Here is a 19500-nt window from a genome sequence, read left to right on the forward strand (position 1 = left end):
AGGGTGGTCATAATGTAATAGCTCTTCGGTGTATATATATATATATATATATATATATACATAATGCAAAAACAAGTTGGTAACCAATTTTTATTAAATTCTCTATGAGGAAAATTTGCAATGGGTTTGTCAAAAAAAGTAGCTTCAGGGAATAAATTTACAAAATGTAGAATTCCTTCACGAAGAACATTTTTTTAAAAAAGCAAAAAAGATTTGTATTATGTCAACTTTTCTTTTTCTACACGGAGAAAAAAATTCAGGTAAAATTTTTTTCAAAATTAAAGTTCTTATTACCACATATTTAGTAAGATTACAAAACTGAAAGCTAAAGTTAACTGAATAAATAGTTTTTAGGCCATGTTTTAATGTATCATGATAAAATTACCAAATTTTATCACATTTACTAAATTTTATCGCATATTATAAAACCATATTTTGTAGTTAATTTTACCAAACTAATTGCCAAAGTTCTTCGGTAAAAACTACCGAGAATTTTATTGTTCAAATAAAGTCAGAAACGCGGTATATTTTATCATATTCTGATAGTTCTGACCATACTTTTTTTCCTCATTCTATTCAATCTTCTTGTTAAAATTATAATGACACATAGTTGTACACATGACGCACATATATAAACATAGTTGCGATTTATTTGCAGAATATGGCGGAGGTAGCAATTCATGTGCAAGAAATTGCAACACTAGAACATGCTGCGATTTAGGAGATTCAACATGCCCATCTATCTACGATGCTATGGACAATGGTTATACAGAGGGTCAGTGTGTCCCTGGAGTTGTCAGCCAGAGTTGTTACTTCCGTTGTAATCCTGGTTATGTTCTAGAAGGGCAAACACGTATAACTTGTTTGCCAAATGGAGAGTGGAGCTCTAGCATTCCTTACTGCACCAGAAGGATTGGTAAAATAAATTTTTATTTTTCAATTTAAAACATTGTAACTAAATTATGAAAATGTTGCATAATTACTAATCACACATTCAGAATCGAAACTCACATTTTTGTCGGCACAGAAATGGTTAGTTTTGGCAATCATTTCGGAATCGTATCACCTGATTCCAGACGATATGAGAAATCTTAAATATTTGTTGAAACTGCTTCTTTTTTTGAGTGAACTTTTTAACTCTAAATATTTTTGATTAGCCTTCTGAAAAATTGCAAACGTTTCTTTGACTGATTCCGCTGGAAGATGACACAAGGATTAGTGCAGGTGCTTGACAAGCAGGGAAACCTGCTGTGCTATGAAAATTGCGGTATGAAGTAGAGGCACTCAGGATGCCGGTAATTTTTATCGTAAGGTCCATTTTTTCTAGAACATGTTACGGTACAAAAAACATGTTACATGTTTCTAGAACATGTTACGGTACATTTTAAATAGTCTTCATATTTTGTAAAGCTAAACGGTTATCATCAGTCTAATGTCAAACTGCGGTACATTTAGGATTAAAATATAAAAAATTCAAAAACATTTGTGTCATGGTCGAAAAGGAAATGCAATTAATTAAAATTATCCTCTCGTTGAAAGATTTTTTTAAAGATTTCGATATTTAAAAATGGCTAAAATTTTGGAAATTTAATTTATATTCTCCCGTGATAATTTCAAATATTCTAGCGGAGTGGTAAACACACAGAACAATGACGGAAAAATTTGTTCAACTTTGAACCAAAATATTGGTACCTTCAACTACAGCACAAATTTCTGGCAAACTTTATAGGATTTTAAATTGAACCATTTTTCATTTAAGTTGAACCCTACTATCTTATAATCAAGTACGATAAAATGTTTAAACTTCCCCCCATGTTGAAGATTATAGTTAATTTTAACAATATTATGGTTTGAAACCCTCCAAAACTTTAAACTGTATAGGAGTTGCTTATCATCACATTAATAAAAATAATAGCTGCCCAATGAAAGACAATTATCTAAGGTTTTTTTTTCTTATATTGTTTTATCTCGATATTCAACTATGTCATATTATTAGGATATCAACAAATTAATTTTTACTTTTCTTTCATATATTTTATTACATATATTCATATAAAATTTTCATTATAATCTCAAATGTTTAAGAAAATTTTTTGCAAATGTATTCATTTTCTTAAATTTCATTACATTGGGACATTAGCTGGGAATAATTTTTTAAATACTTTTTTTATCATTCTTAAAAAAGTATTGGACTGTTAGAATACTTTTTATTTCATTTTTATTGCAATCAAATAGATCTGCTTGAAAATGAGAATTCATTTTTCATAACTTTTTAAATTTATCAAAATATTTAAAAATTGTATTACAGACTGAAGAATTTACTTTCCTTTGTGAAAACTCTAAATGGTCACAATTGTATTCTTCGTTTTTATATATTTTTTACTGTAAAAAAGCTGTGCAAAATCTGCATTTCATGGCTATAAATATTTCTGAATAAAACAAAACAACTAGAAAAAGCACAAATAAAGGGAAAAAAATGGACATAAATATTAATGTTCATTTCTGTGCCTTTATTTGCGCTTTATAAGCGTTTTTTCTGTCCAAGCCACTAGAAATTTCGCATGTTTGCAGACTCCTGGTTATAAATAACATTTTCAAAAACAAATGATATTTTTTTTTCCATCTTCTTGCTTTTTTCAATCAAAATTAGGTGCGTTGTGTGATCCCTTTCTTCTGCCTAATGGAAATGTTGACTGCGACAATGAAGGAGGTCTGACTGTTTGCAGAGCCTCTTGTGCATATGGTTACATGCTTGTAGGTTCTTCTGTCATTACGTGTTCTTCATCTGGAGAATGGAGTGACCAGTTGCCTACTTGCCGGAGTAAGCAGAACATCATTTTATCTCCTTAGAAAATTTGATATTGTCTCATTTTTTCATAAATTTGTATCTTACTAAAAGTGGAGCTGCTCTATCTTGTTTACAGTACAGGTCATGTAAAATTTTTCATGGTGATTACAATTTTTCTACTCGTTGTTCGAAAATTAGCAATGCTCGAAATACCAAAAAACATGAATATGTCAGCAAAGTAAGGGTTTGTAGGTTCATAACCTATGTATGTTAATTAATAATATCTTTAGTTAACTAATAATACATTTTAAATGTAATGATTTAATACTAGTTATTAAGAGTGTTGATTATTATAAGGGAGAATTGATCAGTATTCATTGTAGATAAGATCATATCATTTCAATAAGAATTTAAATTTTTATTGAAAAAATTTTTGTTTATTTTGTTGTAATACTTTTCTATTATTATAATTTAATATTTTTAAGAGTTAGAAATTAGTTTTTAAGCGTAATAGATTTTAAATTAAATTAGTTAAATCTAAATTAATCTTTTTTGCTTTAATCATTATGTTTTACTCAAGTTAAAATTTCTTCAATTATTTCAACACTTGTAGAATATTCAAAAAACTGCTTATCAAAATAAATTAATAAATTAAATTATAAATAAATAAATAAATAAAATATATAATAAATTAATAAATAAAATTATAAATAAATTTTAATGAACTTTAAATAACTTTTTTAATTCGTATAGAAGGGCAGCACGGAAACTAAAATTATCTTTCATGCACTAGAATAATTGAGGGAGTAGAATACTATGGAGTGCAAAGTAAGCTAATCACACTTCGCTAACCCTAATTTTTCAATATTTTTAATTAATTAAACAATCTGCCAATAGATTTGCTTGTAAAAAAAGATGCATCAAAAGTTGATCACAGTTTGTTAACCCCTATTTTTCTATTATTTTTTTTCATTATTATTTATTGATTTTATGCTAATCTTGTAAAGAATGATCCAAACGTTTCAGAATCGAAGATTGGAACATGTCCCTCATTAAGTCCACCCCTTAACGGAGGGAATTCTGGATCATGCGCAAAGGCCACCAGTGGCCAAAACTGTTTATTTACATGTAAAGAAGGTTATACACTTATAGGACAATCCACATTATTTTGTCAAAAAAGTGGTAAATGGTCCGCTGCACCTCCTACTTGTATTGGTAAGCAAAATAAAATAACAACATGGTGGATGACATAACTCACTAATTATGCTAATAAATAATACGTCTGGAGGTGATATAATTCATGTTTTTATCATTTTTGACCTCTACTTTCTTTTTATTAATGTTACTATTGCTCTTGTAATTATATTTATTCTTTTTCAAGGGACTTAACATAAGTACAATTTTTATTTTATTAATCTTGCATATTACAGTTGTATTTAATTTTTGGACTGCATTCGAATTAACTTTTAATTTTTAATGTGATTTTGAATTTTTAACTTGTAATTCTAATTTGTACTAACTAAAGTTAACAATCTTACAAAACTAGTTTGAACGTTGGATCTGTATCATCTAAATCAACCTGTATATATTCTTTATTTTTTAGGTAATTTAATAATGTCATTCGATTAATTAAGAATCATAGATCAGTTAGTTTTCATCTTCTTTTTAAAATTAGACAAATTTTGCTCTCTTCTCTTTGTCTTTTCTGACATGACGTGAAGAAGAGAACAATAATGCCTTTTTACTTAAAAAATTAACAAGTTCCAAAAATATTATAATTGTATGATGCTGCCATCTATGAGAAAATTACTTAACCAGTTCTGTCAAGACAAAAAAAGGGTGAAAAGAACTTTATATTTATTTTAAATGAAATAAATACTGCTCTCTTGTCTCTTCTGAAGTAGGTCTACATCTATTGCCATCTATGTATACCAAACTTCAGACATTACGTAAAGGAGAGAACAATTATGCTACATTAGTGCAAAATTTAACAAGTTTCAAAAATATTATAATTTTATGTTGCTGCCATCTATAAGAAAATCACTACACTAATTCTATCAGGAAATAAAAGAAAAACTTTTTACTTACATAAGGTGTTAAAATAATTGATATAAGAATTTTCTGTTGTTTAAATAATACTCAAAACACCTTATGGAGAATAAATGAAAAGTATGTATCATTAATGTGCATTAATTAAGTAAATAATTTCTAAATGTAAAATGTGTATCATAGATTGTCACCGCAATTGGAAATGCATTGTTAACATTGAAAATTGTAAATAATTAGCCTATTTATAAGAAAAACGCTTAATATAATTCATATAATCCATAACTCTTATGATTATATTTATTTCTTAGTACTAAACTTTTATGAATAACATAAAGTATTACGAATAATATAGGAAGCAAAATAATGGAGTTTTATTCCGAGCAAAGTTCATATAATAAATATAACATTCAGGAAACAAATTTAAATAATAAATCTATATGTTTATCCTGTTTTGTTCTAAATTTTGAAATCGAGTGTTAGTATTAGTAAATTTCAAACATTATTTTTTAAATTACGTTTATTCTAAATGTAGGAGGGACAACAGAAGTGACGAATATTTGCCCCACACTGAATGCTCCAGATGGTGGACGATTAGTGGGCAGTTGTGTATCCGCTAATGCAGGAGATACTTGTCAGCTGGTGTGTATTAGTGGATATAGGCCATCAGACACAAGAATTTTAATATGCCAAACAGATGGAAGATGGTCAAACAATCTGCCACGATGCATTTGTAAGATTTTTTTTAATTATAGTTACGTAAACTTTCTTCCAATAACAAAACTATGGAATCAGAAATTTTTAGCAAGTAATCATTTATTCTTGAGGCAGGAAAAAAATTGTTAATGTGAGCAGGAATTTCGAAGTCATTATTTTTAATTTAATATAATAATTTGTATTAATCAACAATTTTTGCTGATAATATGTCCAAAAATTACACTGCTTCGCAATAATGGAAGATCTGTTTTTTTGCATTTTCTTAAAAATTTCTCTAGAAATACTCAGAGGATTATTTTATAACTTCAAAGTTGTTTAGTTCATGAGATTATTCAAACTTTGCAAAAAGATTTAAAGCTTTTAGATATTTAAGGGACCGATAATAAATAATGAAAGAAATCAAGTTTTTTGAACACCCTAAGCCAGTAAAACAAGCTATAAGTTTGCAGCTTGTATCGATTACTTTGGTTTTCGACGACGAAAACAATTCGACGTTGAATCATATTATCGAAACCTTGAACGATAATATGGTGTTAATTAGTTGCAACCTTGATAATGTGTAAATCATGTTTAAACATCGTGTTAATTAATCGATGTTGCAACGAATTTGAATGATATAATGTCTTCACGAGCTAATAGTATAGTTATTTTACTAATTTATTTTGCTTAAATTGATGAGTTTTAATCAAAATATTTCAATTTAATAAATTTAAACATGGTGTGAATTATAATAATCCATTTGCTTCATTATTTCATAGCAAGTGGATGTCCACCAGTTCAAGTGATACGTGGTATACTATCTGGATCCTGTAACGCTGCTACTACTGGTCAAACTTGTTCTGTAACATGTGAGTCTGGATATTCGTTGAGCGGAACATCCACACTGGTATGTCAGTCTAATGGAGAATGGTCTTCTGTCTACCCTAATTGCAATGGTATGTCCAAAGATTACTAGGAATGTTTCAAAGCAAAATCAGTTCTGCAGAGTAATTGTATTATAGAACACAGACATGCTTATTTTTAAATTAGTTTTTAATCTTTATTTTTAGTACAGTTTTCTCTTAGATTAATTGTTTGTAACCTGGATTAATTATTTGTTGATCGACTTTAAATAATTTTTGAAGATTTCTGAACATGAGATTGTGACATATCAGAAAGATTATTTTCATAGAATTCGAATTTACAAGATGCTCCCTAGTGACCATATAATGTTTCCTAGTGACCACAAGATGTTCCCTAGTGACTATATGATGTTCCCTAGTTCATATTTAAATACTTGAAAATGAAGTAAAGTAATTATGCACTTTTGTTGTCACAAAATTGCATATTGCTGAAAAAGTTCTAGGAACTTCTCTCCCATTAACCATTTACTGTTATTAGAATTAATAGCAGTAAAATGAAGATAAAAATAATACAAAACCAGTTTATTTGAGGATGAAGCTGAGCTTAAAGATTGTTCTTAAGGATAGCTATTACAAATTTAACAATTAAATTGTTTTTTGATGTTTAAAAGACTTCTTATTCTTAATCACTTGCACTGATGGCTAGAATTTTCAGATTCTCTTCAACAGTCGAAGGCGACTCACTGCTGCGAGGCGCTTGCTGCTTTATAGAAATTGGAGAAATCTTTTCTTTCATTTGTAATTTTGCGGTGATATGAACCATGAACGTCATTTTTATTTCTGTGATAGCTGCCTTTTGACGTCTACAGCACGTTGTTGGTTATTTTATGTCAAAATCAGCTAGACGTGCTTGGGCCGTCTTTCCATCGATAGCAGTTAATCCCTCTTCATGACCTTAATAATTATTTTAAGAGTCTAAATTTTTTTCCCCTCTCTTAAAAGCTAAATTGAGAAAGAATAATGATTTACTTAATTTTTTAGGACATCATCACCTCTGGTCCATCATTCTAGTTGGGGCTCTCCAGAGATCTCTTCTTGATGATGCAATGACTCTTCATTTTTGAACAAATAGAGGAAGTCATTTTCAACGTCTTTAAATCAAATAACGGCGATGAGGGTGTCAGTACTTTTCGATACTTTTACTTTTATCAAATACTTTTATCGGTACTTTTATCGCAAAATTCATTTTTCCCGGAACATGATACGGAAACAATAAATCTGATTTACAGCAATAATTATTGTGAAATCACTCTAATTAAATAAATATTACTGTAATACTTTGCGGTTAAATTGGATTTTACGGAAGAAGCACTCAAAGTGCCGGTGCTTTATTCCATAATTTGATTCATAATTATTACAGTGTAGAAGTCAAAGTCTATCTCTGCGTCAGGTCGCAAATAGCTTAATCATAAAAATCAGTTTGAACGAGTAGTTGACCTTTATCTTTCTCGCAGGAGCCCTCCATAAGGTTTCTTGTACATTAATCTATCATCTCAAATAAGCTTGCATAGATTTAATTCTAATTCATTTTAAATTATGAAATCCCTCACTTAACACTAAATGCTGTATTTTTATAAAAATAAACCGATCGCAGCAATTTGTAGCATAATTTCGTTAGAAACATCATTTATAATATATTATTTCAAAATATTCTTGCAGCGGTACAGTCTCGTTCTTGTCCTGCACTACCATCTCCAGCCAACGGAGGAAATTCTGGATCATGTAATACAGGAGCAGTTGGACAAAGTTGCAATTTTTATTGTTTTCCTGGATTTAGACTTATTGGACAACCCACTCTCGTATGCGGTAGTGATGGAAGATGGTCAGATGGACCTCCGCAATGCATAGGTAGAGTTGATTATTAATCGTTTAAGGATGGTCCAAACTTTGTTCATTATTATAAAATGTCAAATATAAGTCTTTACTTAAAAGGGAAAGACTTATTAAAACTAAATAACAGCGATCAAATATTGTTTTTAAGCAGTTTAATAAGAAAATTTAAGTAAACCGAGTTTCAAATGTTTTCCCCATTTCTCCTGCGCATTACTCTTCTTTTAATATGAAGTTATTAATTAGAACATTATTTTGTAATAATCTCTTTCCTATATTACTTAGATTTAAATTTTAATGCAAATTAGTATAGTTATTTCCATTAAGAATTAGTTCATATAAAATAAATACGATTTATATTAAACCAGTTATATTTTGTAACATTTATATTAATCCGTTATATAAAAGTCAACATAAACAGCGTAGTCTTTTTAACGAAAAGTTATCAACGTGAGTTACTTAAGATTATATTTCATCATTCAGTCAATTAGAAGAAAGTTCTATTAGCTCAGAAACAGAACATTTAAAAATAAAGGTAAAATATGCCTAAAAAATAAAAATTAATCATAAAATATCTTATAAATACATTTCAACAGTCAATATTTGCATTTGATTACGATGTCATATCAATTTTATTTATTACACTTACTAGAAGATATTAATTGGCTTTGTTTAAGCAAATGGTTAATTCCTTTATTGCAAGTTTGGAAAATTCAATAGGAGCCAATTTCCATATCCATGAATTATATTTTTAAGCGTTTTTCCGATAAATTTTAATACTTATATCAATACATTTAATTTACATTCTATTCGTGTGCCGTTTCTAGGAAGAGGTTGTTTTGCACTAAATCCTCCCCTTAACGGGGCGAATTCTGGATCATGCACAAAGGCCTCTGTTGGCCATACTTGTTCATTTTCTTGCCAAAAGGGATACACTCTTAATGGTCCGCCTGTACTATATTGTCAAAAGGACGGTACATGGTCCTCACCTCCACCTATTTGTACTGGTAAGCTGTTGCACGATAACGCATGTTTAAAAAATTAACAATTCAACTCTCAAAGGTTTAATAGGACTGTATATTAATCGATTAATAATCTAACTAAATTTAATTAACACCCTGCACTGTCAAGAAGTTCACAAACGCGCTGACCATATTAGTCTGCTTCAGCTCGTTACTACGTACTAAGAATTCGATGCCCTTGTAAAAATCAGACCAATCTTTTTTGCTTCTGTGATACAAACCAGGGTTCGTGATTTTTTTGATTTTTTAAAAAAAATTCAAAAAAGTCAGATTTTTTTGATTTAATACAGATTTTTTTTTATTTAAATCAGATTTTTTTGATTTGTATTCAAATGCACTGTAAGAACTTTAATTTATGATTAAAAATTTTTTATAAATGTCAAAATCAAAATTAAATTAATATTAAAACTATATCATAACAATATTTTAGAAGCTCTAACTTACTAAAATAATTTTTCATTATAATGCGTAGCTTTGAATGCATAGCAACCATTTGGAAACAAATGCATGATTGAAATTTAAGGACTAGATGAAAATAAATAAATATTTAATCTATATATTTTTATATTAAAATATTCATTTTTAATTCTATATCAAAATAGATAAGTTAAGCAAAAAAAAATGTTTTAAAAAATCTATGTACTCTTTGGAATTTTTTTTCGCAAAATTTCTTTATAGAAAATCACATAATGTCAAAGATACTGTAAACATATTAAGAGAAAAAAAATACCAGTTAATAACCCCATTGCTTCAAATTGAGTTTGAAAGGGAAGAATGACACTATATCAGGAAAAAAATATCTGAATTCATCAGCCTTTTTCTTTTTTTGGCATATTAGGGTAATTTCTTTTTAATATAACCTCAAGCTTCAGAAATATGCATTTTCCACCAACGAAATATAATGTAAATTTTAATTCCACGCTTCATTCAAAAGGTGGAATTTTAATTAACATTATTTGCATAATTTTTTGAAAAAATTCATGTTTATTAATTACTTTCTATAGTTATGCAAGTCTATATTAAGACAGTATTAAATGTTTACTTTAATCTGTATTTTCAATCTCAAGAATCAAAAGATTTTTAAAAATGTAACTTCAAATTTGCTGGAATTTAACACACACCAAGAAAGAAAGTAATTTCGTTAACTAAAATTAATTAGTGCTGCAATTTATTTAAAATAAATTTTGAAACTAAGAAAAAAAAACAATAAGAGCATCAATAATTTAAAACACTGTTTTTTAACATTCAAAATCAATATATACATTTAAAAAAATTAGTTGATTTAAATCAGCATATGACCACCGAAGCCAACGTCTTCAGCCGACGTTCTCCCTAAAGAATACCCCGTGGTCATATTTTTATTTTTATTGCTACTTTTATTCTTTTTTTTGAAATTTCTGCTCCTTTAAGCGTTTTTTTTTTCAAAGAAGTTTTATCGATTTAGAATTTTTGAATTTAAAATTATATTTTGCTTTCTTTTAGTATTGATTTAAATCAATGATTTTTTTTAAAAAAATCATTTGATTTAAATCAGGATTTAAATCGTGATTTAAATCAAGCTGATTTAAATCAACAAACCCTGATACAAACCACTAAAGTTTTTTGCTTACTTCAGTACTTTTTTTTTACTTTGTACTTCTGTACTTAACTTTGTACTTCTGTACTTTACTTTGTACTTTACTTTGTACTTCTGTACTTTACTTTGTACTTCTGTACTCTACTTTGTACTTCTGTATTTTTACTTTATGTCATCCTACATTTTGTTGAATTGTCCTTATTTTTTTACTTCTATTTGTACGCCGACGAGTACAGCGTGACATTTGCAATTTTTCGAACAAAATTTATTGACGTGTGTGGCATCTTCTTCCAGTGCAAATGATTAATTCTAAAAGTTCAGAATTCTGAAATTCTGAATAATATTACTAAACGCATTAATCATACTAATAGGTTAAAGAAAGCTTTTAAAGAAAAACTATTTATATTTTTAATAACTATTTTTAGTTGTAGTTGGGTTCAAATAACTACAAAGGTAAAATGACTAATTATAGTGCTAAAATTTATAAAGAAATTGGAGCTGGGGATAACGAGATCTGTAACATTTACTACTTTTAATAACACTATAACACAATTTAATTTATTAATTGATATGTTTATTAAATATACTTACTATATGATTTTATGATCTAGTTTAGCTTAGTGGTACACATTATTTCTTAGTCTAAAGTTTTGAAATTGTATTAAAACATAACTTGTGTCTTTAAATAATTATTAATAATAGTTTCTTCGAATGATAAATTCTATAGTAATGACTGTGTTTCATCCATTCAGAAATAATCCATGAATATATTCGACTAAAGTTAGCATAACAAGCTAATTAACCAAAATCAAATTTTAAAGAAGCAGACAGAAGACCTTTTTTGTGTAACTTACTTTTTCTATTTTAGCAATACTTGCACGTTCACTTTAATATGGCTGATTAAATTTCGTTTATTGGGCATAAAAAATGTAGGATAAAAAATTTGAACATAAAAAAAAATCAAATTTTATTATTAACTCTTAAAAGAAAGATAGTAATAGTAATTTCATTTTTAAATATACTTTTTCAATATTTGTTTGCTTTTTTTAATATCATCGTGAAAAGATTAATTTTTACGATTTCAGAAGACATAATTCAGTTATGATTGAACGCCTTATCAATAAACTCTACATGTATGACACACTTTTTTTAAATGTATTCTATTTTCATTGCTTTCTTGTTAAATTGCCATAAGTTTTACAATTTCAAGGCGTATTTACCGTAAAACTAAACTAACTACATCTTGGCAGTTCTTATTTACATTGAAAGTGTCTTTTAATTTTGCAGATTAGCTAAAATTATTGTATTCTAAAAATTTCTTTCTTTTCTTTAGCTGAAAGACCTTAAAAGACGTTAAAAGTTTTATCAATTAAGTTATTTAGCCTCATAAAAATGCAAAAAAAAAGTATTTTTAAAATTATTATTGTAATGACTGGCACTACACAGTTTTGTATATGTAATACTAGAAATCTAACTTAATTTAGAATTAAAATGTACGGGTATTATTAGCTTTAATTTATAAGCTATTTATGCCAAGTGACATGATTTTAGGAGGACATTGCTCCCCCTTAAATCCACCATTAAATGGGGCTGTTTCGGGATCATATACAAAGGCTGTCAATGGCGATAGTTGCTCTTTTTCTTGTAAGAATGGTTATGTTCTTAGAGGCTCCGCCACTATACACTGCCAAAAAGATGGCAAGTGGTCAACTACACCACCAGCGTGCATTGGTAAGATTTTTAAGGTAGCATGCTGTTAAAATCCTCTGGAATGGTGAATGAAAAGGTGGTTTGTGCTAATGCTAACAAATAACTTCTATGAAACATAAGTTAAGTATCACAAGTCTTAACAAAATTTTTATGATGATTATTTATTTTTTTTAAAAATTATTTAACGCTTTTTTTAAAAATATATAGAGAGTGCTCGATTTTCAAAAATTTATAATAAGACAAAAAAACAAAAAAATCTTGCAACAAAATTATGTGACACTGTATATCTATTTTCTCCACGAGTTCCTGGTTTTAGTTCAAAAATATTACAACGGATGTCGCAACCGAAATGAGGGTAACAGAAATAATAATATTAATAAAATCACAGCTCACTTTTTTTTAAATTTAATTTGAGCATCACATTTCAATACTTCCTAAATATCCTCCATCAGTTTCAATAACATCTTGTATTGTTACATGTTGAGATATGATTTTAAAAAAATTTTTATTGCATGATTTTTTATTATTTTTCATTGAGACATGATTTTTAATTATTAACCATGCGCCTAGAGAAGAATCTGATGGATTTTCGCGTTATAAATCATACTGTATGAATATTTAATTCATTTAGAAACTGGATTTATTAGAGAAGTACATTATTACTATTCATTTATTTTTTCTATTTTACTTCTTTTGACATTTGTTACAGTTTAAAAAAAATTTTTAAATGGTGCAATAAATAAGATTTTTTTCTCTAAAAACGTAATATGGCTTAACAAACTTCATGTATTTGTTGTGTTTAACATGGTATTAAAAAATGGTATTAAACATGGTATTAAAAATTTAACATGGTATTAAATTTTTTTTTCCAATGCTAATAAAAACGTCAGTCTAAAAATTCGAAAAAATAACACACTTAACATTGAGATGCATTTAACAAATTATATTTTAATACTAATTTAACACTATTTCTAAAACTATAGACCATTCTCATACAATGTCACAATATTGACTTTGAAATTATGTAGATAATAATAATTTGTGATTTATAGTAAAATGGTAGCTTAAAAGTTCAATTACTTTCAAAAAACTAGAGAAGTGCAAAATAAAAAACCAGAATGCTGTGAACATCATAAAAATTTAATACCCCCGTCTACCTATTAAATCTAAAATTAATCCCGAAATCGATGAATGACCCCTGTTAGAAATACCCTCAACTTGAAGAAAAAAAATACACTAAATTTTAGTATTAATTTAAAGTTAAAAACAAATTACTATGTCTTCCTCAAGTATCGTACATTATTTGTAGAAACATTCATATTTAAAAAAAAAAAAAAATCTGATAATAGCTATTTCTGCAATTAAACAGCATAATGATTTATTTTGGGAAAACTGAAGAACAGCAAGACGTTCACCCCATTGAGAATCTATTCCCTATAACAACTAAAATATCGAAGTAATATATTAAAATGACTTCATACTAGCTTTTGCACATAATGATACCCATGCACTCGTTTCTGTGTCTCCTTTGACGTTTAAGTATATGTGAGTAAATAAATGTAATTTAATTTGTACTTTGCGTGCCACAGAAATACCTTGGGGTACACGTACCATAAATTCACAATCTGTGGCATTAGAATGTTAGGGATGTTAATACTTCACAATACAATTTCAAGACCAACGGCATTGAGGTCAGCGTTCCAAACAAGCTATATTCTACTTCCTAGATGGGCTGGTACCATCGGGACATCATCGGGGTTGAAACCCGGTTCTCTCCAACGATAGCTGAGTGCTTTAGCCACAGTGCACTTCAAATTCTCTTCTCCACATTATTCAATTATTACTTTGAATAATAGTTCAACTAATAGATTGATTTATATGTATCAACTAAAAAATGCATATAATTTTTTAGAATAAAACTACCTTATTTTTGACATTATTTGAGAATGTTCTATATAGTTTTAAGTGCAGAGACAGAAAACAATAAAATAAAACAATTTTTCTAACACTGTGAGTAATTGGTTTTCAGCGAATCCAAGTTGCCCTTCGCTGAATCCACCAACAAATGGAGGTCAATCCGGTAATTGCAGGGGAGCAACGGCAGGACAAAGTTGCTCTTTCTCATGTCAAGCTGGATATATCTTGACTGGTCAGTCTATTATCTATTGCGAAGCTGACGGGAGATGGTCGGCGGTGCCACCCATTTGCTCAAGTATGTTTGTCATTTTTGCTGAAACGATGATGTGCTTCTAACCTTTTCCTTCTCGATTTTGAACAAAACATTTTGTTCGATAATTCATTTGTGTTCAATTCGTGAATATTGTTTAAAATGCGACAAATATTTGAAAGTAAACGGGCATTTTTATGCAATAGTGCGGAAGCCATATTGCAAGTCAATTAAAAGAAGTTTGCAATTAAGATTCATCTCTGTACAGCGGAAGGAAAGGGTTAAGCCATTCTACCATTTGTGGTGTTTATCACCTTGGCATTATACTTATATTCACTTGCAGACGTTTTTGCTTTTAAAGCATCATACTAAATATCACCTCATACTAAGTAAAACTAATATATTCACTCAAGTTCATTGTAAAGTCTGTACTTATCCGTTAGCTGGGTAGCAGACGAAGCTTGAGAAAATCCACCAATTTTCGTCATAAATGCATTAACAATATGTTAATGCATTCGTAATACACCAGCTGGCTATTTATTTGAGCCTGGTTATTTGGCTCTCTATAAAAATAAAATAAAACGTATGCAAGAGCATAATAAAGAGAAATAAATCTTTGAGTCCCATTCATTTGGAAAAACTGAGAGCTTGCTTCTTCGTCTCAAATAATTGACAAATTGCAAGCATATAGCACTTCGTACAAGCCATAGTTGTTTCAACCCCGAGCTCTTTCCAATGTCTTTCATCCGTCATGACTACACTCCAATTTTTAGTTCTTAAAGTTTTTTTAATGTCTTTTTTGGTGTTATTCAAGCAAGTTGTGGGTGTCTTCCACTAGCTTTAGATCCCTAAGGTTTTCTGAATGTCAAAATCTTAGTGGGATTATCCTCTCAGCTCCGTCAAACACAGCCAACTTAATCTATTGCTACGGAGGACTTATGTTATTTGTGGTAGCCATGTACAGCTCAAAGTTGTATCTTGTTTTCCAACGTCCTTCCTCTTGCACTAAGGTATTTCTGAAAATTTGTTTTTCTGAAACAAACTCAGTAAGCTAAACATACATAAGAGTATGCTTTTTTTTTGTTATAAAAGGTGCAGATAGATAATTTTGATTTTTTATCTTTTTGAATTTCCAACCACTTTCCAAATTCCCTTCCACTTTCCGAATTCCCTACCACTTTCCAAATTCCCTACCACTTTCAGAATTCCCTACCACTTTCCCACTCACAAATTCATTAAATAATTTTAGGTGTAACCATCGTTTCTTGCAAGGATTTTTGATTGGTATTAATGCTTAAGTACTTGACAAATAAACTATTCATCGACGACTACTCATTAGAAAAATAGTTAAGTTATGAGCTCGTGAAAACAGTTTGTTCTTTTTTTATTTACGTGTACATAAACAACAGCCATGTTAGAAGTGTAAAGACAATCAATGTTAGATGTGTCGTTGATTAATGACCGAAATTAACTCTCAAGGCTGGTGGACTTAGAATTATTTATATCAGCAGATACAAAAAAGTTAATCATTTGTTGACGACAGATTTTGAAGTTACGTTAGTTAGTACAAAAAATAATTGACTGCAAATACCACAATATCGCTGTCGTTATTTCGTACACATGACGTTTTACCAGCCTAGTAATGTGATAAAAAAAATTCTGTGGCTTAATTATTTTCATTTTTTTAATGTGTTTACAATTAAAAATTTTTTTTTCCATTTGCTTTATAATAAATCAATTACTTAGAATCAATTGCTAATAAATCAATTACTAATAAATCAAACATAGTAAATCAATTACTAATAATTGCTAGATTATTTCTGATAAAATAACAATTGCTTGCTTAAGCTTAAGAAGATTTGTTCTGTATTTTGAGTACTGACAATCGGTACTTCATACTATTTTGAACTACTTAAAATTACTTTAAACTAATCAACTGAAAACTTGCCTATGTCGTAGAATTTTTAAAGTTTGGGGATAAAGTAATCGTTCAATAATCCTCATTTTTAATTCTCACCTTTTAATATTTTCCATTTAAAAAAAAAAAAAAAAAATAGGAGAGACTCCAGCTAGCTGTCCTAGTTTGTACACCCCCTCTAATGGATATATGCTTGGAACTTGTGCACCTGGCAGAGTAGGAGAAACCTGCGTATTTGGCTGTGATGAAAACTACGTACTAAGAGGACAAAGAACTTTGACATGTGAAGCAGGAGGTCGTTGGTCTTCAGCTTTACCTCGTTGTGATAGTAAGAATAATGTTGCATTTTAATGAGATCTATATAACAAAAATAATCTATTACAGATATAGTATAATTCGAAATTCATAGATGGCAGCACTATGTATGATAAATGTTTAAGTTTTTGCAAAGAATGTTTCCTGTTCCTAATATTACCTTTTTTTTCAAAAAAATTCTTAAATTTTTATTATTTCCTTTTTGGTTAGCTTACAGCGGTTTCTTTACGAGTTTATTTACTTAAAACTTTTGCTATCAAAACTGTTTAAACTAAAATCAAATTTACATACTTCATACTTGCTTTGTTTAATAATAATTAGGCAGTTTATTTTGCAGATCTTTTCTTAAGTTTAATAAAATAGGAGATATTTTATTTTCTTAACCTGTTATTGTGATTTTTGAAATTATTATTCCACAGTTTCATTTCTAAACTAATAAAACCTCACTTACCTACAATATGTTAGCTTGCCCTTGGTGGCGACATCTGTAGGACAAGTTTCCACTTACTTCACATAATCCTTATAGTAATGATCCCGAAATTTGAACCAGATTTTTTTGTTCTGCAGTAATAAAATAAAACAATCTATATGTTTTACAAAGAATTTGTAAACTCATTGTATTAAGATATGATGTTTAATAACAATATGTTTTTAATAACAATATTTTTTTAATAATAATACTTAAATATAACGTTTCATAAAAGGTTTAATTTGATTTGATGTTTTTATTTAATTTTTTTTTCATAGGCTAAGCATCATTGGGATAAACATTAATACTTTAACCCACAAATATTTCCCAGAATATTAAGTTCTTCATCATTCCATCCTTAATTTTAATTTCTATTGCTTCAAAATTCTGTTTTTATTTAATATTTTTCATTATAGTTTAAAAAATTCAGAGCATAAATTTCAATCCTTGTTCTCCTCTGAAATCAATGAAAATTCAGATTCTCATGCATATAAACACATATATTAATATTTTAAGGCTTTTTATATTTATTGGATAATTTATTTTATAAATTAAATAAACTTTGTGTGTAAAGGAATTCTTATCACTAATATTAGCTAAAATGATTGCTATTGATTTCTGATTTGAGAACATGCATTGAACATTTAGATTTAAACTAAAAGATCAAATTTTAGAATTGTTTTGCAACACAACTAACAAATTGTACCGCTTTTAGCTATTATGCTGTAATAAGCCTTATAATATTTAGCTTAACTTTTTACTTTTGGTAAATAATTCAGAAAATCCTGAAACTGTTAAAAGTATTTCCTTTGCCAATTTCTTTTATGACTTAGAGAAAGTAAATATTATGTAAATATTATGATTTCTGTGATTATTATGGCTGTAATATTTTGATTACGTAAATATTACGACCACTTGTCACTGACGAAAAAGTCACCTATACACTAGTCATTGGTAAAAAAGTCACTCAACTAAAGTCACTGAATATTTGATTAAAGAACTTTACTGTTACAAACGTCAATCTATTGACAATTTTTATAATATTCTCACTTTTACTGTCTTCATGATAGACAACTAATAGGACCAAAAAATTAAAAAGATCCGTAGCATCTCAAAAAAGTTAGTTTAGTGTATCCTCATAATATTTTACTGGATATTTCAAAAATGATCGACGATTTGAAAATATTAAAGGGGTAATAAAAGAAATGAAAGAAGTTGGGAAAAGTATTCGTTGCTTCATTCTACACAGGAATGCACCTAAGCTTTAAAATAAATTACAAAGTTTGTCAACAGATGGCACTGATAATTGAAAAATATAGAACAATGTTTCTGAAGTCTTAGAACAGAATAAGCAGACGTTAGTTAGGTTGGAATGCTCAGGCATGCAGCAGAAAATATTATTTTGTAGTTTTTATAGTGAAAAAAAAAAAAAGAAAAACTAGAAGAAAATATTGTATTAAAGTTTCTCTGGTCAATTGATGCCTTCTGTAGTTGAATTTTTTTTAACTAATTTTGAAATTTGCTGAAAATAAATTCTTTAGTTTCCTAATCGGAACAGCAAACCATACACTTCCAATTACATCCGCTTTTCCCCAAATTCATTTTCTAATCATGTCAGTATCTTTTGTGTCAACCGATATTTTTTTTTGTTGCGTATCTAGTCCAATTTTTTTTAATTCTTTAAAATGCAAATAAAAAAAGCAGAACCATCTTTTCAAGTATTAATTTTCATACATTTTTCTAGGAATAGGCACCGGAGAGTTGACAGGCACATGTCCAATTCTGAACCCTCCTCCCAATGGAGATTTCACAGAATGTGATAATCGTCCTGGAGGTCGTTGCGTCCTAGTTTGCAATCCAGGATACCTAAGAACTGGCTCCCGAGTTCGAACATGTCTGTCTCAAGGAATTTGGTCTGGATATGCGCCATTATGCACTAGAAGAGTTGGGTACACGACTACTTACACTTATAAAGTCGTACCACTTTGGAGTCTCGTATTCGGATAAAATTGTCTAGTTAGTATCATTCAAGGAATCTAT

General features: G+C 28.7%; 1 protein-coding gene across 8 annotated transcripts in view; it reads left to right on the forward strand.

Moving 5' to 3' along the window:
* Positions 1–19500, forward strand: part of LOC107449157 (P-selectin) — a 37464-nt gene that overhangs the window by 9111 nt on the left and 8853 nt on the right. For 4 of the 8 annotated variants that reach the window (XM_043039499.2, XM_071182403.1, XM_043039496.2 and 1 more), the window contains 8 exons: positions 659–916; positions 2651–2821; positions 5370–5567; positions 6310–6486; positions 8113–8301; positions 14621–14803; positions 16816–17004; positions 19205–19476. In XM_043039499.2, coding sequence (XP_042895433.1) covers positions 659–916; positions 2651–2821; positions 5370–5567; positions 6310–6486; positions 8113–8301; positions 14621–14803; positions 16816–17004; positions 19205–19467 — 1628 coding nt within the window. In that variant the 3' untranslated portion in view covers positions 19468–19476. The remainder of the gene's footprint in view (positions 1–658; positions 917–2650; positions 2822–5369; positions 5568–6309; positions 6487–8112; positions 8302–14620; positions 14804–16815; positions 17005–19204; positions 19477–19500) is intronic. The other 4 variants (XM_071182410.1, XM_071182407.1, XM_043039500.2 and 1 more) reach the window with 1 other exon arrangement.

The sequence above is a fragment of the Parasteatoda tepidariorum genome, chromosome 1 (genome assembly GCF_043381705.1).
Source record: "Parasteatoda tepidariorum isolate YZ-2023 chromosome 1, CAS_Ptep_4.0, whole genome shotgun sequence".
NCBI classification, from domain to species: domain Eukaryota; kingdom Metazoa; phylum Arthropoda; class Arachnida; order Araneae; family Theridiidae; genus Parasteatoda; species Parasteatoda tepidariorum.